The sequence below is a fragment of the Canis lupus genome, chromosome 18, assembly GCF_011100685.1.
Source record: "Canis lupus familiaris isolate Mischka breed German Shepherd chromosome 18, alternate assembly UU_Cfam_GSD_1.0, whole genome shotgun sequence".
Lineage (NCBI taxonomy): Eukaryota > Metazoa > Chordata > Mammalia > Carnivora > Canidae > Canis > Canis lupus.
The window spans coordinates 40744463-40768512 of NC_049239.1; the positions used below are offsets into that span (position 1 = coordinate 40744463).

General features: G+C 35.2%; 2 protein-coding genes across 2 annotated transcripts; both read right to left on the bottom strand.

Annotated features, from left to right (window-relative positions):
• Positions 1-4403: 4403 nt before the first annotated feature.
• Positions 4404-5315, bottom strand: OR4P31 (olfactory receptor family 4 subfamily P member 31). Its single transcript, NM_001389136.1, has one exon. It carries the CDS (start codon positions 5313-5315, stop codon positions 4404-4406), a length of 912 nt encoding a protein of 303 aa, NP_001376065.1.
• Positions 5316-14390: 9075 nt separating this feature from the next.
• OR4A33 (olfactory receptor family 4 subfamily A member 33) lies at positions 14391-15320 on the bottom strand. Its single transcript, NM_001389147.1, has one exon. It carries the CDS (start codon positions 15318-15320, stop codon positions 14391-14393), a length of 930 nt encoding a protein of 309 aa, NP_001376076.1.
• Positions 15321-24050: the final 8730 nt, after the last annotated feature.

Here is a 24050-nt window from a genome sequence, read left to right on the forward strand (position 1 = left end):
TTGGGGCTATTATACTGTGCCTGTGTAGTATGAGTGTTCCTTAGCAGGTTAAGATATTCCTTTAACAAAGATAGTAATGATGTATTTTTAAATTAACAATAAATCTGGGTAGAAATGGATAGGATTTCTTAAACTGCACATTTGCAACCATAAGTATTTTTTTGTATTCTGCGGTTTAGGGGGTCCCTGGGTGGCTCAGGTGTTTAGCACCTGCCTTCGGCCCAGGGTGTGATCCTGGAGTCCCGGGACTGAGTCCCACATCAGGCTCCTGGCATAGAGTCTGCTTCCCTCTCTGCCTGTGTATTTCTCTCTCTCTCTCTCTCTCTCTCTCTCTCTCTATCTTTCATGAATAAATAAATAAAATCTTTTAAAAGATAAAAATAATTTAAAAAAGGTAATAATAATATTCTGTGTTTAAACTCACATGGAGAGCAAAACATCGCGTGAATTCCTCCTATGCATTTACCTGACAGATATTTTTGAAGATAGTAGACATTTTGGGGCTCCTGGGTGGCTTGATTGGTTGAGTGTCTCTCTGCTTTGTGCTCAGGTCATGATCTGGTTTCCTGGGATCGAGCCCTGCATTGTGTTTCCTCCTCAGCGAGGAGTATGCTTCTCCCCGTCCCTCTAGCCCTCTCCCCTGCTCATGCTGTCTCTCTCTCAAGTGAATAAATAAATATATTTAAAAAAATAGTAGACATTGTGCTATAGGCTGGAAAATGAATCCTAGAAAGAACACCTGGCAAGTAGTTCAATAATCATACTTCAGTGCATTTTTTTTGTGGGGTTATTCTTTTTCTCATAAAATCTTGTGGATCATCAAGAAAAAAATAAGAGATAATAAAAAGATTTTTGGTTTTGTTGCATAACATTCTTTCTAGTGGTTATTCCTTTTGATATATCCTCAAGACCTCCAAAGTCCCCTTTACCACACAGACACAATTATCACACACACTTAGGCACAGATATACACACTACATCCTCATACTTAAAAGTAATACAAATTCTATTTGGAAAATGTTACATTAAACCAGAGCAAACAGATCTATGAATAAATAACCAATCAGAGGAATTTCTGTGGAATGGGAAGAATGTTTCCTTGACATTTCAAGGGTTTCAAAGGCTCCAAAAAGCCATTGAAAATTAAAAAAAAGAAGATATTAGTTATATGTGTGAAAAGTTCTAAGAATTGAAACATGCAAAGACAACCTTGGCACCACAGACATACACTACTGCCACCATGGTTTTTGTTGGATTTTGCTTGGCTCTGGGACAGGAATACCTCAGTCAAGCAAACTCTGTTTGGAAGCACTGAAATCATTCTGCTGAGAAAATGCACGTTTGGGCAGAGAAAAATATCCAGACAAATGGCAATCAAAACACAGGCAATCAAAATTTGTGCAATCTTGAGAGCTGGGATTGGATTATGTGATTCAGTGGACATTGAAGTAAACAATCATTAAAGTTGTAGTACCTCCCTATTGTAGAAAATAAATAAGCAAGAAGATATTCCAGGGGTCTGGAAATCTGCTGGATTTCATTACCGCCTTGAGGCACATGGGGACACACGTTAAATTTTTAGCCTTTCAGATAATACATACTTTATCATTATTGCATGATTGTTTGTGACATATGGAGAATTCTAAATGTATAAGAACAATATACATAGTCAAAAAGAGAAAAACAGTATCTTTGAATTTAATTCAGGAACTGTTGGTTTGCATTGTTTACATTAATTTGTGCAGGTTTATAGCTAGGAAAAAGAGAGACACATTGAAAAATGAAGCTAGATAATCATCTTCTGGCTCAGTCAAATTGAAAAATAAAATTCGTAAAAAGAAACAGTCATACAGGGCATAGGATTATTTGCAAAGGAGTAAGTGTACAGATGCATATCCATGAAGGATAAAGAAGGAATCTGAAATAGTTCTGGTCTGTTGACATATATGAAAAATCTTCCTGAAAAAGGTAACATCATGATTGTGAATTATACGTAAGACATGATGTCTAGAGCATGGGGCTGGGGAATCCTCAGCAGAGGAGATAGTTGAAATACAGCCACAGAACAGATAGATTCTAGAGTGTATTTGGAGAATGTAGACGGACCCAGAGTAGCTGGATGAAAACATCTGAGCAAAGGGTCACACAGAGAAAAACAAAGAAAGAGGAAAAATAACTAACATGAGTCTCTGGTTGCCATGTGCCATGTTAAAAGTTCACTTGTGTAAGCCAAAGTAACATTACATCTTTGGGAAGTACAATATCACACCATTTTCTAGATATTTTTAAAAGGGAGACTCATAATATGAAAGCAAATTGCCAAGACCCAGAGATAAAAGTTAGCGGTCAGTATATACCCACTTCTCTCTGACCCCAATGCCTGTCACTGTAACACCACACACTCAACCAACATAGAGACTTCTGAGAATGGCAAATTAGACTCAAATGATTTATGGAAGATTTCTGATAAACAAGCAGGAAGGTTGCGTGTATTCCAAGGAAAATAGGATCCCTTACAGATTTGGGGGGAAAGGAGTGATATGATCAATCAGTGATGTACTTCAGAAGGACATTTCTTGCTTCCTCACATACAGATGGTCACACGTGGAATGATTTCGATCCAAAGAGGTGACAGATTGCAATCTGATTCACAGTCACTTGCTTCTTTGGTTCACGTAACATCAGTCAAAGGTAATTTAGCCCAAGTGCCCAAAGAAAGCTTATATGCTTTCTATAATATCTCAAATAATACATGCCTTTGGTACACAGGATTGAAAGTACAATGAATACTACCTTATTTACATGAATTCTGACGTGTCATTGTAGACCACACATTCCCCATGGCAATTTTCATCTCTATCTTTCTCAAAATCCAGTTAAGAGGATTCAGCATGAGGGCGATCACAGTGTAAATACGGAGAGTTCCTCATCTCTGTCCTCACTGCCTGCAGGTAGAACCTAAGTACAGATACAGGGCATGAAGAATAAAACTACCACCATTACATGAGAGCTGCACGTGGAGAGAGCTTTGCATTACCCGGCGGAGGAGTGGGTCCTAAGATTATGTGATATGAATATGTAAGAAGCCACCAAGACAACAGAAAAGGCTGCCACCACCCTACCATCCCTGAAATAGCAATCACTAAGATAGTACAACACAGGTGTCTTTGCACACCAGTTTCAAAAGGGACTTTCTATCACGTATGTAGTGATATATCTGAACAGAACTGCAGAATGGTAAGTTGAGTAAATTTGGTAAAAGATAAACATTAAATAAGGGGTAAAGCTTGAACTTTTAAATCTGGCAATATTTTTGTTTTATTAGTAACTCTACCAAGTAGTCATCTGTCCAGTTCGTCGCTGCTATAAAAACACTAATGAATTACATCTCCCTTATCAATTTTTCTACCCTTCCTTCCTTCTGTATATAGGGCCTTGTATAATCATTATAATTTTAGTATTGCATTTATATGGACAAAACCGTCTTTGTGTATTTTCACCATCATCCTATCCCGGTTACACAATCTCTTCTGTCTTAATGATACTTTCTCTGGTTTCTAAGAAGTCGTTTCTTTTTGTATCTTATCAGACATTCAAATAAACAGATCACATCGAATTTTTTTTCAGGTTCCTCTAGGAAATATTTCTCATGCATATACTCTTCAGGTTATTTACAAAGATGATTTGTATTTCCACTCATTTCCATGACTTATGTCACGGGGTTTTTTGATTGAAGTTTTTGTTTGTTTGAGCTCTTATTTGTTTTTTGCTTATGTTTTACTTGTGAACATAAGAAAGCCTCTGGGTCTAATAAATAGAGACTTCATACTAATTTCTGGCATTTCATAGATCGCTGTTCCTTTATGGATTTTTTACATGAGCGAATACGTACAAGAGCAGTGAGTGTGTTTTTAATATCCTGGGTGACTGACTTCACTCTATTTTTACTAGTATACATATGTTTTAAATATTTTATTTATTTATTCATTAGAAACACACAGAGAGAGGCAGAGACACAGGCAGAGGGAGAAGGAGGCTCCATGCAGGGAGCCCGACGCAGGATTCGATCCTGGGTCTCCAGGATCGCGCCCTGGGCGCAAAGGCAGGCGCTAAACTGCTGCACCACCCAGGGATCCCTCGTATGACATTGTCTTAACTGCACATATAACTTTTTATGCATGTAAACTTACTCATGCCATCTTAAAATCCACAAAATTAACTATGTTTTAAGCTATGTTTGTATGGTTGAATTAATATTTCTTTGAGTTATTATGAAACTCTAAGTCCTAAGTTCTGTCACTCATAACATGATACCAGTAGGAGAATTACCCTGTCAGATGGTTTCCTCCCTCCCCTATCCACATGTAGCTGCCCCTCTGTTTTGCTAAAATGATGTTGAGCTCTCATGTTTGACACCAAAATTTTCTCATGGCATTTTTCATCTCTGAATTTCTCAGAGTATAGATTAAGGGATTGAACATAGGAGCAATGATGGTGTAAAACAGAGCAAATACTTTATCCTCAGGGAAATTAGTTGGAGGTCTAAGGTAGGCAAAGATGGAAGGCCCAAAAAATAAAACTATAACCGTGATATGAGATCCACAAGTAGAGAGGGCTTTGCGTCTTCCTTCTGCTGAGTGATTTCTTAAAGTGAATAATATAATGACATAAGAAAAAAATAAAACCACAAATGTCACTAAGGTAACCATTCCCGAATTGACAACCATAAGGACACCAGTGATGTAGGTATCAGTGCAGGCAACCTTTAGCAAAGGAAATATATCACAGAAATAGTGATCAATCTCATTAGGCCCACAGAAGGGCAACCTGATTACCATACAAAATTGAGGAAAGGAGTGGACAGCCCCACCAGCCCAAGCAGCTAAGACTAGGAGATTGCACCTTGTCCTGTTCATGATAAGCAGGTAGTGGAGAGGTTTGCAGATGGCAGCATAGCGATCAAAGGCCATGACTGTAAGGATTAGAACTTCAATCATTCCAAAGAAGTGCATGGCAAAGACCTGTAACATACAATTACCATAGGAGATGGCTTTTCTTTCCACTAGCAGGTCAGCAATTAATTTGGGTGTAACGCTAGAGGTATAGCAGATGTCCAGAGTGGATAAGTGGCTGAGGAAGTAGTACATTGGTTGGTGAAAAAGAGGGCTGCATCGAATAGAGACAAGGATCAGAAGGTTTCCTACCAAGAGAGCAGCATAACAGAATAAGAAGAGCACAAAGCAAAATATTTGCATGTTCTGGTCATGCGAAAGTCCCAAAAGAATGAATTCTGAGACATTCCTCTGGCTCTCCATGTGTTCTGGACTGGCATATATTGTAAACAGATGGGTTCAATATCTGAAAAGAAAGAAAACATGAATCTATACAAAATTAGCATCATGACAACAATACCATAAATTTACAAAAAATCAGACTGATGTCATTGAAGAAGTGATATTAATTATTCCCGACATTGAGATTTTTGCTTCTTTTTTATTTTTTCTCATTTTAGAAATCTATTGTAAATAATTCTATAATGGGAACAATAGGGTAAAATCTCAACTTTACCATTAATGATTAAGGAATATTTAAATGTTAGTTTGCTGTTAAAGAAGCAATTTTATTATTGTCAGTTATAATATTAGATAACAAAAGGAATATAATTTACATGATTTTTAAAAATAAACATGTGTGTTATAATGTGTACTCTGAGATCATGACCTGAGCTGAAATTAAGAGTTGGATGCTTAACTAAATGAGCCACCCAGGTGCTCCACAAACTGATATTTTTTAATAAATTATCTATCCTGAAGACACAGTCCCAAATAAAACAGAATTTGTCCAGATCATCCTGAAAGAAGAACAGGAGAGAGCCCTGTGTCAGGCATGGAACCTGCTTAAGATTCTCTCTCTCTCTCCCTCAGCTTCTGCTCCTCTCCCTCTTCTCTCTCTCTAAAAAAAATTAAAAATAAAAATAATCTTCCTTGCCCTGTGGACAAATATAAATTGCACATTTTAACTAAAATAGGTTCAGGCACATTAAAAGCAAAGAATGCTTGAAAATTATGCAGCAAATAGACTGTCAATGGATTCAAGTTGCAAAAAATAAAGAGCCAATTTATTCATTTATCCTATTTACAAATTACAAAGTAAACAAAATATTTTGTTTAAAAATAATCTAAATTTGTGATGGCAAGTGATAAATGATAAATAAAAAGAAATTGCCCAAGCATATTTGCACTTTTCATAATTCATGACTTTTCCTAGGAACTTCAGTATTTTGTACACAATCTAGGCATAAAATTCAACCAAAGAAGCTGTTACAGAATATAATTCTAAGGGAGATTTGTCTCAGCACTCGGTAACTAGATGTTGCATTAGTGAATGGATCAAAGATTCACAAGTTTGTATCTTGCACAAACTTGAGACATTATCTATAGATAGGGAAATAGAGTGTAGGAACAGGGAATGCACCCTGGGAGCTGTTTTAGCCAGTGTTGAGGAATTAACAGACACTTAACAAGATGCAAACATTGCAGCACACTTTCCACCTTTGTCTGATGCAATGAAACCACTATATCTGGGCACTTGGTTGAATATTTTAAAAACACAGAATATAACTGTAGCAAAGTTATTTAGAAGCCATCAAAACCACTAACAAACTCAAGACTTATGTCTTTAGGATCATTTTAGAAGTAACTGATGTAGCATTTTAAAATGGTGTATACTCTAAGAAACTCTGTTTTAAATTATCATTCGACCCTAATGTCATCAAGAAGAAAAAGACCTCCTTCTGTTCCCACTATGACTTTAGTACTGCTATCAGGCTTTCTAATCTCTCTCTTGTCTTTAACAAAGCAAAAGTAATTATCAGGTTCACAGTGTTCAACAGTGAACAGTATTTAAATAGAGGTTAATAATTTTATAATTCATTGATCAATTTTCACCTTACCTTATTACAGCCAGTGCTGATTCCTAATTTAGGAAATGGCATACTGTTTACAGAGATTTGTGTTTGCCTAAAACAAATGGATTTATAGTTAATTGTTAGATAAGTCGGTTAGTGTTTGTATATCCAAACCCAATTTTCAATAAAGAGATTCAGATAAAGGCAATCTAAGTAATTTATTAGCATCAAAAACTAATATCATGTGGAGGACAGTATCTTGATTCCCACCCAGTCCAGGGTTGCCATCCCATTCTTGTGAGCAAAGAACAAAGTTTGGGTATCCTGGAGGCCAGCAGGAAGAAGAGGCATGTTGATTCTTATCTCAATAAAAAAAAAAGTATGCAAGGTGACAGATTACCAATTACCTAAACTACGTTTATGAATACTTGGGGGGATATATTTTGCAGTTCATATAAATATATGGTCCAGAATTCTTGATCCCAAATAACTTTGAAATAATTTTTCATGGGTTTTAGCAAAATGAGCTTTCTTTCAGGTAGGAGTCTGTCTCAATTTCTGGATTATCACAGATGTTCCACGCACAGTAGCTCTTAAACTTTCATCCTGATATATAATGGGACATGCTATCATGATCACTGCTATTTGCTGAAATAAAATAGACCTGTGAATGCAATCCAGTGAGAAAATTATTGTCCTTGAAACACATACTATATTCTTGACCACAAGTCCTCAATTTGTTAAATAATCAAAATTATAAGTGATGAAAGGAAGAAATATTATTCATTCCCTGGTTGGAATCCCAGAACAAAAAAGATGTAGACACACAGAGAAGGATAATAACTGAATGGAGAATGGTTTTGATTCAGATTATGTTTCTATAGCAGTAACAATCTGAATATAAAAGAAAACCAGTTACCTAAAAACTCCTATTAGTCAGAGGTTTGATATTAAGTGAACTGTGTCCTTATATTTGCTTTATTCCATTTTAGTTATGGTTATTTAGAATTAATGTGTGCAGTTTAAAATCAGACTAATCTGGCCAATGTTCTATGAGAAGTCGATCAACCATTTTAAGCAGACACTATCCAAACATTTTTCTCATTTACTTTATTGTTTTCCTTTCCTATATCCAATAACTTTTAATAAGATCTAAGTACACAAAATTAATTTTCCCCTTTCATACCATTTATGAATGTTGAGGTTATTGCTGACCTCTTAAAATTTCATTGTCCACATTTATAGAATCCATTAACTATTACATAATCCAGAAATATATTGAAGAATACCAAAAATAATGTAAACCACCCCAGTGTCATTCAAGGTTCAAATCCGCACATTAGTTTCCTTTTTTACCTTTTGGAGTCAACAGTCTCTGAAATTTCCATGTGTGCAAATATAACCCGCCTCACAAGGAAACAAAATCCTTCCACAAAATATCACAATATATATTAAAGAGGATGACCATGATAAATTTCAATTTGGAACAATCAGTTAGTAAAGAGAAATAGAATTACTCTAAAACATTGGTTGTCTTTGGCATTTCTTAATACTAATAATCTAGTCTGCCATTTCCCTGCACTGTAAAGATACAGTCAAATTATTACTTTATTTCTTTGGTTGCACTATATAAACATGCTGCATTGTCTTTTGATTGTGCTATTTAAACAATAAGAATAATTGTTCTTATAGTTAGAGTTTCCACTATGAGTTCAAATTTTCTCCTAATGATATCAGAATATGGCCAACTATAAAGTCACCTTAATTCAGTCAAATAAATCTAGTCCATTTTAGGGTGATAAGGTTTTTTGAAAGTTAGTAAGTTATTCATCATTGCAGTTTATGACATGCAATCATAAACTGGGCTATTCATAAGAGAATATGGAGAAAAATATAAAAGCAACCAAAAAGGAACTCAATAAAGTTCACTGAAACTTAAAGATTTCATTAACCTCAACTGTTTTCGTTCTCCTCATAATAATGTATAATAAGACTGCAGTTGGCTAAATTGTTTTTGTAGTAATCAAATTATCTTACGCTGCTACAGAAAATATAGCCCATGATCAGGATTAAATGGAATAAATTTAAGTAGCAGATAACCAACCCAAAGCACAGTTGGTGGAGCATTGTCCAATGAAAGTGCCATGGTTAATTCACCGATCATTAGCTTTCAGTCTCTGTAAGATTAGATCAAATCCTCCTGATCAAATCAGGAGGGCTCTCACCTGAGGTACTCACTCTGCTGATCCTTCTCCAGTATCTAAAGATGAAATAAAATGCAGAGATTATAAACCAATTATTTAGACACATTTAGGTTGATTCTCTAAAATTATTTAAGGAATATCAACAAGTCTTAGGACATTAAATTATTTACAAGGAGAATAGAACTTAAACATCCATTGACCATCAGGAAGTGGATTTTCAGACTTAAAAAAAAATTGTAAGTATTTTGAGATTCTTGCAAAAACAAATATACATTTTAAGTTCTAGGAGTTATTTATTTTGTGAGTATCCCTAAAGGGAAAGTTGATTCAGAAGAGCAGAATATAACATATGACAACACAAGAATTAATAGGTCTTTGCAACTGTAGAGAATTATCTCCCAGAGGCATTTCTGAACAGAACTTCATCCAAGGCTCTGTGTTGCTCTCCATGGTACTGACCCTGGTGCCTGTGGGCATTTTCTGGATATAACTTTACTTATCTGTGTGCTAGCCGGTGTCAAGAAGTTTCTCTGGAAGCTCCACAAGCCGACCTTAGGCTCATCTTGCTTTCTGAAGAAAAAATCATATTGCATGAAATAGTATTAGGGTAGTGCTAAGAAAGAATTCACTGAAAATTAAAACATACAACCATTTGGGATCCCTGGATGTGGCTCAGTGTTTGATAAGCATCTGCCTTCATCTCAGGGCATGATTCTGGGTTCCTGGGATGGAGTCTTGCATTGGGTTCCCTGCAGGGAGCCTGCTTCTCCCTCTGCTTATGTCTCCGTCTCTCTCTGTGTCTCTCAGGCATTAAAAAGTAATAACAATAATAATATAAACATTTATTTGGGCCATTAGAATTGCAATTTCGAAGACACAGACTCAGGTAGAAACCTAAAGTGTGTTCCCAGGAAGACAAAGTAAAACAGAGTCATATAGCTGAAAGGCTGTGAGTGTAATTCTCATTCAGGTTCTCTATACAAAACAGAGATTGGAATTAGGGCAGCTGGGATTGGTTGGGCTAAATGAGGGATTGGAGCTCCTTTAGAAGTAAAGAATGCAGATGATTCAGGGGTCATGGTGAGGAGGAAGTTAAGTCCAGGCTGAGGGCTTGCAGCTCTCTGAAAATTTCAAAAATCTTCATGGTTTCTTCAATGAGGACGTGCATAAATTCTTCCTCACTTATGGCTTCCTGATCTTATTTTTTAAAGAAAGACTCTCTTAAGTAGGCTTTCTTGCTCCAGTTGGAAATTTACTTTTACAGTAGTTTGGAAAAATCTGAGATGGGGGATGGGATCCCTGGGTGGCTCAGCGGTTCAGTGCCTGCCTTTGGCCCAGGCCGTGATCCTGGAGTCCTGGGATGGAGTCCCATGTCAGGCTCTGGGCATGGAGCCTGCTTCTCCCTCTGCCTGTGTCTCTGCCTCTCTCTCTCTCTCTCTGTCTATCATGAATAAATAAGTTAAAATCTTGAAAAAAGTCTTTAAACAAATCTGAGATGGGGAAAGACAAACAGAACCAAGCAGATGCAGTACAGTCCAATATGGATCATTATCTACAGTAACCTGCATCAGTAGAGTAGATAGATGGATAAAATAGTGACCTGCAATATCAGGACTCGAACTTGGGTTATTTATTGTCATGGATTAACAATGGGGAAATAGATGGTAGGGAAATGGAGGGCAGAAGAAAAGGAATGGTAAAGAATAAACAACCTGTTCTTTATACACATGTTAGTGTAAAAAAGTTATTTTGTCAGGTGAGAATATAATAAAACATGGGGGGAAATCAGGACTCAATGCAAAATTTATTCTGTTTTCCATTGGCTTAGTCCTATGTGATTTCATTTCTGCAGGTTATTTGGCTGAGCCCAAAATGTGCACACTGACATTCAGTGAACCAATATTCTTCCATTATGCACAGATCCATATACTAACAATTTCCTTTATACACATTAAACTTCAGATACATTTTTATAGGATCTTAGCCACTACAAAATAATGATAACAATTACAATAACAACAATTATTGAGAAATTATTTTGTGTCTTAGGGTCATTATATCATCTCATTTCACAATAGTGCATATTGTGAGATAAGTAATGTTAGTTCCATTGTTCCAATAAGAACACGATTCTTTGGGGTAAATACCCAGTAGTGCAATTGCTATGTCATAGGGTAGACTCTCTTTTTAACTCTTTGAGGAACCTTCACAGTTTTCCAGAGTGGCTGCACCAGTTCACATTCCCACCAACAGGGCAAGAGGGTTCCTCTTTCTCCACATCCTCTCCAACATTTGTTATTTCCTGTCTTGTTAATTTTCCCCACTCTCACTGGTGTGCGGTGATATCTCATTGTGGTTTTGATCTGTATTTCCCTGATGGCAAGTGATGCGAAACATTTTCTCATGTGCTTGTTGGCCATGTGTATGCCTTCTTTGGTGACATTTTTGTTCATGTCTTTTGCCCATTTCATGATTGGATTGTTTGTTTCTTGAATGGATTATAGAGGAAAGGAGAGGAAATGAGTGGGGAAAAATTAGAAATGGTGACAAAACATGAGAGACTCCTAACTCTGGGCAATGAACAAGGGGTAGTGGAAGGGGAGGCAGGTGGGGGGATGGGGTGATTGGGTGATAGGCCCTGAAGAGGGCACTTGATGGGATGAGCACTGGGTGTTATACTATATGTTTGCAAATGAACTCTAATAAAAAATTTAAAAAATAAAAATAGTACTTCAATTATATATATATATATATATATAGTATATATACACACACACTCACACACACACACACATACACAATTCTTTAGAAGTTAAAACGATTTGCTCAAAGAGCTACTAGATAAAAATAAGAAAAGGAACTGTGTGCTTTCTGTGAGGGAAAGGAGCAGGTTTTTATGTCTACTATATGCTTCCCGGCTCTGAAATTGTAGTAATCAGGGGTCCCTGGGTGGCTCAGCGGTTCGGCGCCTGCCTTTGGCCCAGGGCGCGATCCTGGAGTCCCGGGATCAAGTCCCGCATCGGGCTCCCGGCATGGAGCCTGCTTCTCCCTCTGCCTGTGTCTCTGCCTCTCTCTCTCTTATCTGTGTCTATCATAAATAAATAAATATGTAAAAAAGGAAAGTGTAGTAACCCTGCAGAAATAAGAGATTCTACTACTTTAGCATGATGGATATCAGAACTCACTGTTTTACTGGTTGTCTATTTCAACGTAATGTTTTTGACCAAGCTTCTCTCAAAGAAGAGAGAATTGTGTCAATACACAGAAGGAGATAGCTGGTCATATGTTTACCAATGACACACACAAATACACCAGGATACTCCTTAGAGATGCGTACAAGTACCTCATGTGTAACCCTAAGCCCTCCATGTGTCTTGGTTCATATTAACTTGCTCTTCTGAGAATTGATTTTGTTTTATTTTTCCTCATTTTCTAGCCCCTTCTAAAACCATTTGTTTTGTGGGTTATATGGGATTATTTATAAAACTGAGATTTCAGGTATTTTTGAAGATATTAGATTATTGTCTACAGGCTAGAACAAATGTACATGCTACATTATTATACATTACAAAATAATCAAAAAAATCCTTGGAAAATTAATATGTTAAACGAAGTCAAACCAAACAATAACTAGACAGACTTAATTTCCTATGAAATAGAACATTTTCCCTTGCTATTCTACAGGTTATCATGGATCCATGAAAAAAATCAGTAATCAGTTAGATGTGAAAAGTTCTAAAACTACAAGTAACAAAAGAAGATTTCCTGACACAGAAGAAAAACACCATCACATTTATGGTTTTTCCTGGACTTCTCCTTACTCTCAGGCAAGAGTATTTCAGCTGAGTGAACTCTATGTCCAAAATATGCAATCATTCTTCTAAGAAAAGGCAAATGCTTCAGCAGAGAGAAAAGTCTACACAAATGGGAACCAAGACACAGAGCTAATGGATTATATGATTCAAAAGGCAAGAGGATAAAAGAAAATTAAAGTTGTAGCACCTTCAAATGTAGAAAATAAGTAAGAAGACATAATAGGGAGCTGGAATCTCATGGATTTTATTCCTTTCCTGAGAGCTACATGGGATGTATGTTGAATTTTTAACTTTTCTGACATTACATATTTTATTACTAATGCATGATAGTTCATAACATAAAGGGAAGTTCTGGATATGTGAGAACAGCATGTAAAATGCAATAAAAAGAAAAGATAGCATCTTTGAATTTAATTCACTGTTTATTTATTAATTTGTATGGGTTTATTCCTAGAAAATAGATAAAAGAAAAATAAAGAAACAGTACATTTTTGACGGAGTTGACTCAATCCAACTGGAAACACCTATAAGAAGAAACACCAATATGGAACACAGGATTATTTTAAAAGGAGTAATTGCACAGTTTCATAGCAACAAAAGAACAAGGAAGAAATAATAAATACTACTGTTTTGTTCATGAATTGGCAAAATCTTCTGGAATAAGAAAATATCAGGAGTGTGACTTATACGTAAGACATGAACACTAATGCGTCATGGGAGCAGCATTATAAGCAGAAAAGATAGAGGAAACAGTCATAGAGCTGATAGACTTTAGCGTATGTTTGGAGAATGTAGAGGAGTGCCGTGTAGCTGACTGCAAGCATCCAAGGAGAGGGAAACAAATGAAGAAAAGTACAAAAAGAGGAAAATTCTATGTTTCTAGAAGCCATATGCCCTCCTCAATCTTCACACATGTTAACCAAGGCAATATTTCAACTTTATAAAGTACAGTATTACACATTTCATAGATATTTGAAAGATGGAGATGCATATATAATTAAAGCAAATTGCCAAGACACAAAGATAAAAATGTCCCAGGGTCAGTAATCACTGAGCTCTCCCTGACCCAAAAACTTGTCATTTTAACACCATCCTTTCTACCATTATAGTGCCTTCTGAGACTAGCAGATTCAGCCAGGACCAATTGTGATAAACAAGTGAGAACTTTAGATTTTATTCCAAGGAAATGTTGTTCTGTGTACATTATTGGAGAGGACAGTGCTATGATTAGGCATGTGTTTAGAAAGACATTTCTAAAATTCCTCACCCATTCAACCACATTCAGAACTAGTTGGCAACCTAGTGTACATATTGCAATCTGAACCACAGTGATTTGCTTCTTGTCTCTTATATTGTTAGAGCTCATTTAGTTCAACTCCCCAAAGAAAGCCATATGTTTTCTATAACATCTCAAATTATAAATACCCTGGGAACACATGGTTAGAAGTGGAATGAATATCATTATTACCTGAATTTCGTATGTGCCATTTTAGACCACATCTTCCACATGGCATTTCTCATCTCCACGTTTCTCAGGGTATAGATGAGAGGATTCAACAAGGGAGCAATCACAGTGTAAAACACAGAGATCTCCTTATCCTTGTTTTCACTCCCTGCAGGTAGAACATAAATATAGATACAAGGCACAAAGAATAAAATGACCACCATTACATGAGAGCTGCACGTGGAGAGAGCTTTGCGTCTCCCTACAGAGGAGTGGGTCTTCAGATTGTATAATATGAGAATGTAAGAAGCCACCAGGACAAGAAACACAGCAACCACCACCATTCCTGCATTTGAAATAACCAAGATATTAACAACACGAATATCTCTGCACACCAGTTTCAAAAGAGGCTTCACATCACATATGTAATGATCTATCTGATTAGGACCACAGAAAGGTAAATTGAGTACCAAGAGCAATAGAGCAACAGAGTGCCAAAACCCCACACCCCAGGCCATGAAGATCAACAGGTTACACCTCCGCCGGTTCATGATGACCATGTAATGCAGGGGCTTGACAATGGCAACATAGCGGTCTAAAGCCATGGACACCAAGATGAATATCTCCACCCCTGCCAGCAAGTGGGCAGTGAAGAGCTGGGTCATACAGTTGTTATAGGAAATGTTTTTTCTGGCTGCACCTAAGTCCCTGATTAGTCTGGGGACTACAGTGGAGGTGTAGCAGAGGTCCATGAGGGAAAGGTGGCAGAGAAAGTAGTACATTGGTTGTTCAATTAGATGGCTGTGGATGATCGTGAGTAAGATGATGAAGTTTCCCATTAAGATTGCCAAATAACAGAGCAGGAACAAGAGAAAGAACAGTAGCTCCACTTGTTTATTTCCCCACAGACCCATGAAAACAAATTCTGTGACATTGCTCTGATTTTCCATGAGGTTGAGGTGATTCCAGAGACACAACAGAAACTTAATTCATCTGAAATGATAAAGAACATATGATATCTACAATAGTGTTTTAAGTTTTGGAATATTTATTTAAAAAAGATTTAGATTATAGAGAATTTGCTACACTCTTTTAAATCCTTTCAGAGCAAGTGCATCATTATATTTCAAATTATATTTATATATTTATTTTTTAAAGATTTTATTTATTTATTCATGAGACACAGAGAGAGAGAGAGAGAGAGAGAGAGAGAGAGACTGCAGGCATTGAGAGAGAGAGAGAGAGAGAGGCAGAAACACAGGTAGAGGGAGAAGCAGGCTCCATGCAGGGAGCCTGACGTGGGACCTGGTCCCAGGACTCTAGGATCATGCCCTAGGCTGAAGGCGGCACTAAACTACTGAGTCATCTGGGCTGCTCTCAAATTATATTTGATAAAAGCATATATTATGTTTGAAATTGTTGTAAACATTTTGCAAGCATTGAAGTCATAACAAGGCAATGGTTACTATTTTGATACTCATTTTACATATGAGGAAACAGAAAAAATAGGTTGGTTCAGTTAATTCCATCAAATATTAAAGTATTAGGTAGCAACCTAAGATATCAGATGCCTGTATCAGATGCCATTTCTATGCTCTTAACATCTATGCCACATTACCCACTGAGTAAATGGGCTTCCAGCTGTTTTCCACCTCCTTAAAAGATACGGGTCTTACTCCATCTCTGCCATTAACTACCCATATAAGTTTAAACAAATACCATCCCTTCACTGTGCTACATATATTTGTGTGTGTTGCATGTAATTGTCATATTTCTTTTTTTGTTTCAATTTTTCATTTACATTTTAGCTACTTGATATATATGGTAAAATTGGGTGCAGGTATGGAATCTCGTGATTTGTACCTTACATGTATAACACCCAGTGCTCATCACAAGTGCCCTCCATAATACCCATAACCAATCTAGCCCCTCTCCCACCCACCTCCCGCCAACAACCCTCATTTTGTTCTTTGTAGTTAAGAGTCTTTTATGGTCTGCTACCCTTTCTTTATTTTTTCCCTTACCCTATGTTCATCTAGTTTGTTTCTTAAATTCCACAAATGAATGAGATCATATGGCATTTGTCTTTCTCTGATTGACTTACTTCTGCTTAACATAATACACTCTAGCTCCATCCACATTGTTGCAAATTGCAAGATTTCATTCTTTTAATAACTGAGTCATATTTCACTGTTTATATGTACCACCACATCTTCTTTATCCATTCATCAGTTGATGACATCTGGGAATTTATATATAATGTACCAATCACACACAAACTTTCAGCATATCCAGTAGAACTTAAGATAAATTATTGAAATAAGGACAAAATCAAGGCTCTTAATCATAGCAGAGAAATATCCTTAATTAGTTGATAATATTTTCAGTGATTCTTCTTTTTGACAGGTTTGGTCGAGATTCTGAACATGGAGAGGAAGGGAACAGGGAACTGGAACACAATCTGGGCATCTGAATATAGGAATACAGTTTATTGTTATATAAAAATTTTCCCTTTTTCCCCATCATTCTAAAGACACATGTTAGAGGTTGCTGTTGAAACATTAGAAACATTGTGGAAAGCTAGTTGTTTTCTGTTGATGTATTGAAGAACCCAATGTGATTAAATAGTGTCCTGTATATTTAAACATGCAGTTAGAGCTGCACAGTCACTTAGATGCAGTATGCCTAAGAGCAGAGAGTGAATTTGTTGAATCATCACCTTTTACCCATGAACAAATATCTGCCACAGCAAAATCATGACTTGCCTAAAACACTGTTAATGTCAATGATTTATTTTAATGATACCAGTGAGGGAACAGTATGATATAGTGGACAGTTTCTGGTCTAATGATCATGAAGCTGAGCATCCAGTCTCCTATGTCTTGTTACCTTTTTCTTCTTAGTACTGAGCAATTCATTCTTTCCAATCCTCCTGCTTCAGCTCGTAGTGATACTGGATATGCCTGCCCTGTGCCAAGAGTGAAATAAAGTTCACTTACAGAGGCTTATGATTCTGATATGATCAAGGGTGAAGAAGAATGCTCCCCAAAATTTAAAAGAACAAGTTATTAGATAAGGAAACAGATTATCAATATTTTCATCAGTTAATTGATTTTTCCTGTGGATTTTGTATTCTACTACAACAGGATAGTTGAAAAACTCGTTACAAATACATTAAATGCAAAGACAAAAATCGGTGTTTGTATCAATTTGTTCTGGGTTGAAACAATGGAGCTTAGCAAAGTATTTTCTATGTATAAATTGATAATATCTAAACTTATTCCTTATTTATGTGGAAGAATATGATTGGTTAAAGGACATATATGAATTCAAGGATAATTTTTCATAAAATTGTAGAACAAAACTGTAGCAAGTTCAACTCTCAGTTTAGAATGTGTCCTGGACATTGGTGCAAGATTCAACCCCTCCCAATGTTTGGTCCAGTGTGGCTCAGCTTACAATGATTGAACATCAGTTAGGAAAACACAGTTCCATATAGAAAAACATTCTGCAAAACAGTGCCCATAGAATCCTCTGGGAAAGTTCCTTTATGCATGAATATCCCCTGGCTCATCTTCAAATCATTTTCTTTGTGGTCTTTATTTAATCCATAAAAACAAAACAAACCTGTTCCTCTTCTCTCCCTCTCTCTTCCCCACCCCCCTCTCTCATACAAACACACACCACAAATATTTACTGGGTTTTGGGGGTAAAGAAATTTGAGTCCATCTTTTTGCATATTTTTTATTTAAATAATTTCTTTCAAGGATCTCCCCTTAAATTTTAAGTTATTTGAGAAAAATCTCTGAGGAATTATTTGCTAACACATGTCAACTACAGGTTAAAAAGAAAAAAAGTTTCATTAGCTTATTTGGAAGTGGGGATTATGACTAAGGCATAAGAGTCTACAGAATGTATCAAGGACAATTTGACATGATTTTTCTGCCTTTTTAAAAATATTTATTTATTGAGAGAGAGAGCAAGCGGGGGCAGAGGCAGGAGGAGAGAGAATCTCAAGCAGACCCCACACTGAATGCAGAGCCAGTGCAGGACTTGATCTCAAGACCCTGAGATCATGACCTGGGCCCAAACCAGAGTCAGATGCTTAACTGACTGAGCCACCAAGGCACCCTGATTTTTTTTGACTTTTTAAAATGATTTATCATATTTATAATAAAGAAAAATGTGAAATTGAAAGGTATGGGCTGAATTATGTGATATATTTAGACTAAAATGTTTAAATACCAAATACTAAGTAATAATATATTCTAGGCACTTTAGTATTTAGTAAGTACTTTTCATATAACACTCATTTCACCTACACTATGACTTGATGAGGTATATTATTGTACTATTGTCCCTGTTTCACAAATAAGGAAATTTGAACCCAAGGTTACACAAGCACTAAGGGGGAGTCTGTGTCTAATCTTTTTCTGTACGATTTGGGAGCTCACACTTCATTCATTTTGCTTAAATACCCTCTCACAAGTATAAAGAAAATCTTTAAATCTTCAATTTGTCCTCAAATTATCCATATTTTATTCTGAATATCTTGAATGACTTCTCTTAGAAATAACCATGAAGAAAATTTATTCCAGAAGAATTTACACATAAAGATAGGATTTCAATAAGACCAAATTTTTATGTAAAAAGTATTGCTAAAAATCCCAATTATTTTCTCCCAATTTAAATATACATATATATGTAAAAATTAATATATAAAAATACTATACACACACACACACACACACACACAGAGACATACCAGAATGCTCATTTCTGCAGGATTTTGCATCTCTTTGGAATGCCAAGGATCTCTCAGGCTATTTTGTTTTGTTTTGTAATTTCTATGCCTGTGCTATACAATAGAAAATACATGTGGAATGTCTCTGACTCTCCTGTGAATCTTCCAACCAAAAGAACCTTTCAGGTTCTGGGAATACCTAGAATTAAAAGCGCAGAGGGGCCTGAAACTCCCACAGGCATCTTACAGTGGCCAATGCATATGTGGTTATTATTTGATAAATAAAGCTCATATTTTTATAAGATCATCGAAGCCCATATATGGGCTTGAGGTTTATTTTATTTATCTCATGAGAGTTATTACCTGAGTGATTCAGTACTTCTCTAGTGTTATAGCACTGATGTAATATTATGGGTATTTGTTTTTCCCCCCTCTCTCCTCTCCTAGAATAATTTCTTTAAAGACTGAAGTCTCTGTTGTTTATTAAGATACATATATATATTACATTACATTATATATGTATATATTATTAATATATCAGTATTATCACGATACATATATATTATATATATATTACTATATTACATTATATATACATTACATTTTATATATATATATATATATATATATATATTTAGTATTGAATTCCTTATCATTCCAAATATAACCTTTCTATGTTACTGGATATTACCTAGTTTGGTCAGTGGTTAGAATTTGGAAAGGCCACAACGCACAATCATTTTCTCTCCTTATTTTAGTTTGTTTTTGTTTTGCTTTCTTTTATCTCCCTCCCTACCTTGGGTGAGAGAGAAATAGAATGTCAGTAGAATCTAATGGGAACAGGTTGAGTAAATGATAGCCCTTAGTTCATACCACATGATTGTCATGGGTCCATGAAGGTCCATCTAAGGTTTTATTTTGTAATATATTTTTCTTTCCTATATTGCTCATTTCCATTTCTTCTGCTCGCCCCTTCTGTGCACCCACCATACTCTAACACACTCAACTTCACAAGGGCCATTACACATTCCTTGGGATCTCCTACAGCTGTACACATCATGAAAATAACCACTTCCAATACAGCTCTTAAATTATACCATTTGTCTTCTCCTTGCCACAGGACTCAGAATCATACATGCACATAATAATACAGATTCAGAATGCATGAAACAAAATTAAGTAAATCCATATGAAAAAATATGAATCCGTCTTCACAGTAGAAGAATTCAGTGTTCCTTTTTAAATTATTGATAAATAAAGCAAGCAATACATCAGGAAAGATAGAGAAAATCTAAACAATACTTTTAAAAGTATCATAGACACATACATAAAATTATACATCTAACAAAGAATACATATTATTTGCATGTGTAGATGGAATATTTGCACAACTAAATATTATATTATTAAAAATAAAAAGTCGTAACCTCTATTAAAGAAGACACATTACATCAAATCTGAACACAACAAATGTTAGATCAAGATTTATGTATTATTATCTTTTGTGCAAATAACTTAAAGATGTCTCTGTCAAATAACTAGCTAACCACTAGGCTAATCGAAGGGACATTTCAATAACTGTGCATAGCAAAGAATATAGATTTTTAAGAAAACAATTCAGCAAAATCACTAAACAATACAAAACCACAATCCACAAAATATTTCCCTGATAAAGTAAAAAAATACAAGGGTATTCACTCTCACTACTTATATTCAACATTTTACTAAAAAGACTTAGTCTTTTAGTAAATTAGGTTACAAAATAAATAAAAGCTTCTTATTGAGAAAAGAAGAAGTAACGCTCTTCTATTAACAAATGACATATGTATAAAAAATCCTAAAGACTCCACCAAAAGATATTAGAAATAATAAATGAATCACATTAAGTTGAAAAATAAAAAATCAACATATAAAAATCAATTGCATTTCTACAAAGTAACGACAAACCCCAAAAGAGAAATTAAGAAAGTGACCCCATTTACAACAGCTTCAAAATCAATAAACTACTTAGAAATAAATTTAACCAAGCAGGAAAAAGCTTCGTAGACTGAAAACCATAAGACGTTGCTGAAATGGATTAAAAGATACACAAATAAATGTGTGCTGTAAGCTGTGCTTATGGATTAGAAAGATAAATATTGTGAAAATATCCGTATACCCCAAAATGATCTATAAATTCAACGTAATTCTGATCAAAATTCCAATGGCATTTCTCTCGGGAAGAGACAAAAACAATCCTTATTCTCTTTGGAACTACAAAAATACCCTGAATAACCAAAGCAATCTTTGAGAAAGAAGAGTAAACCTGGAGGCATCCCATACCTAATTTCAAGCTGGATGACAAAGCTATAGTAAACAAACAGTATGATATTGGCATAAAAACAGTACATGAACAGTGACACAGAACAAAGAACCTAGACAACATACACATATATAGTTAACTGATTTTTGACTAGGGTTCCAAACACACAATAAGGAAAGAACAATATCTTCAAAAAAAGTTTTGAGAAAACTGAATATCCATATGAAAAAAATAAAATAGGACATCTACTTCACAAAAATCATAAAATTAAATTGGAGTAAACCAGAGGTAAACGTAAGACTCAATACCATAAAACTCCCCGAAGAAAAAAGAGGGAAAAAGATTTTTGACATTACTCTTGCAAATTATTTCTTGGATCAGACAGAAAAAAAAAAAAAAAGGAACCAGGCAACAAAATCCAATGAACAAGTGAGACTACATCAAATCAAAGAATTCTGCACAGAAAAGAAACAAGATATAGGACATTGAAAGGCAATCTACAGAATGGGGGAAATATTCCCAAAACGTAATTGATAAGAAGTTTTTAAAAATCATAAAAGAAAATACATATTGAATTCTTGCAATTTAATAGCAAGTAAATAAATAAATAATCCAATTGAAATTGGGCAAAAGAACTGAATAGTCATTTTTTCAAAGAAGACATAGAAAAGGCCAAAGAATATATGAAAAGGTGCTCAACATCATTACCGGGAAGTGTAAATCAAAACCACAATTGAAAAAAAAAAAATTGTCACCTCACACCTGTTCAGACTGTTATTATAAAACAAAGACAAAAGATAACAAATGTTAGCAAGAATGGGAACAAAAGGAAACTCTTATACACTGTTGGTGGCAATGCAAAATTGCATAGCCATTAGAGAAAGAATATATCAGACTTCAAAAACTTAAAAAATGTACTATCATAGATATGATGTACCAATCCTACTTCTGTGTATTTTTAAAAGACTTAAATTAAGCACCTTGGGGTTCCTAGTTGGCTCAGTCTGTAGAGCATGTGACTCTCGACCTCAAGACCTGGAGCTTAAGCTTCACCTTGGGTGTGAAGCCTACTTAAACACATACAATTTAAAAAAATTAATAACATGAGGACATATCTGCACACCCATATTAACTTCAGCATTATTCGCAATAATCAAGATATGGGGAAAAATAAATGTCCTTCTATAAATGAATGAATAAAGAAGATAAATATTATTTGCCCATTTAAAAGAAGAAAATCTTGCCATTTGCAATGTCATGGTAAATCTGGAAAGCATTATGCTAAGCAAAAGAAGCCAGAAGGGGAAAGACAAATACTGTGTGCTACCACTTATATGTAAAATCTAGGGAGAAAAAAGGAGAATAGTTAGAAAATTTATTCTAGCTAAATAAAAGATCTATATTAAGCTCCCATAACAAGGCTGTGTGGTATTGCTATAAGGATAAACATATAGATAATCGAAACAATAGAATGTCCATAAATAGACCTAAATGTGTGATTTTTTTTACAAAGATGTCAAGGTAATTCTATGAAGGAAAGAATAGACTTTTTTTCTACTAATTATGCTGGGTCAATTGGATATCCATATGAGAAAAAGAATGAATCACAGATACTATTTCACATTATACACAAAAATTAACCGAAAATGAATCTGACATTTAGATGTTAAAAGAAAGGGGATCCCTGGGTGGCGCAGCGGTTTAGCACCTGCCTTTGGCATAGGGCGCGATCCTGGAGACCCGGGATTGAATCCCACGTCGGGCTCCCAGTGCATGGAGCCTGCTTCTCCCTCTGCCTATGTCTCTGTCTCTCTCTGTGTGACTATCATAATTAAAAAAAAAAAAAAAAAAGATTTTAGATGTTAAAAGAAAAACCTATAAACATATGAAAGAGTATTTTTAACTTTGGGGGTAGATCAATATTTATTAAATATTGCAAAATAATTATAAAAATTTTAATTATTATAAGAAATTGCTAGAAAAATGTTAAGATTTTAATTCTTTTTCTCATTAGATGTTAATTTTTTAAATATGTATAGGCTATCCATGCACTAGGAAAAAGCCATATATAGACATACACTTTATGAACATATTATATAAAATTTGTATATGTAATTTTATATGTAAACTATATAAAATATAGTTTATATCTATTTTAATATGATGTATATAGCAAAAAGTCCTATATCCAGAATATATAAAGAATGCTTAGAGAGAAGTAATAAAAAACTGAGAACTACTATTTTTATGTTGTACAAACGACTTGGAAAGAAATCAACACAAAAAGATATGCAAATGCTGAGTCATAAGGTAGTTTTGTTTTTACCTTTTTGAGGAACCTCTGTACTATTTTCTAGAGTGGCTGCACTTCTTTGCATTACCACTGACAGTGCAAAAATGTTCCCCTGTATCCACATCCTTGCCTGCATCTTTTCCTTCTTGTACTATAGATTTTAGCCATTCTGACAAGTGTGAGGTGATTTCTCATTGAAGTTTTGATTTGTGTTTCCTGATGATCAGTGATGTTGAGCATCTTTTCATGTGTCTGTTAGCCATCTGCATGTCATCTTTGGAAAAATGTCTATTCAAGTCTTATGCCCGTTTTCTAATGGGATTATTTGTTCTTTGATTGTT

Excerpts from the sequence above, each read along its gene's own strand:
- OR4P31 (NM_001389136.1), bottom strand. The coding sequence starts at position 5,315 with ATGGAGAGCCAGAGGAATGTCTCAGAATTCATTCTTTTGGGACTTTCG.
- OR4A33 (NM_001389147.1), bottom strand. The coding sequence starts at position 15,320 with ATGGAAAATCAGAGCAATGTCACAGAATTTGTTTTCATGGGTCTGTGG.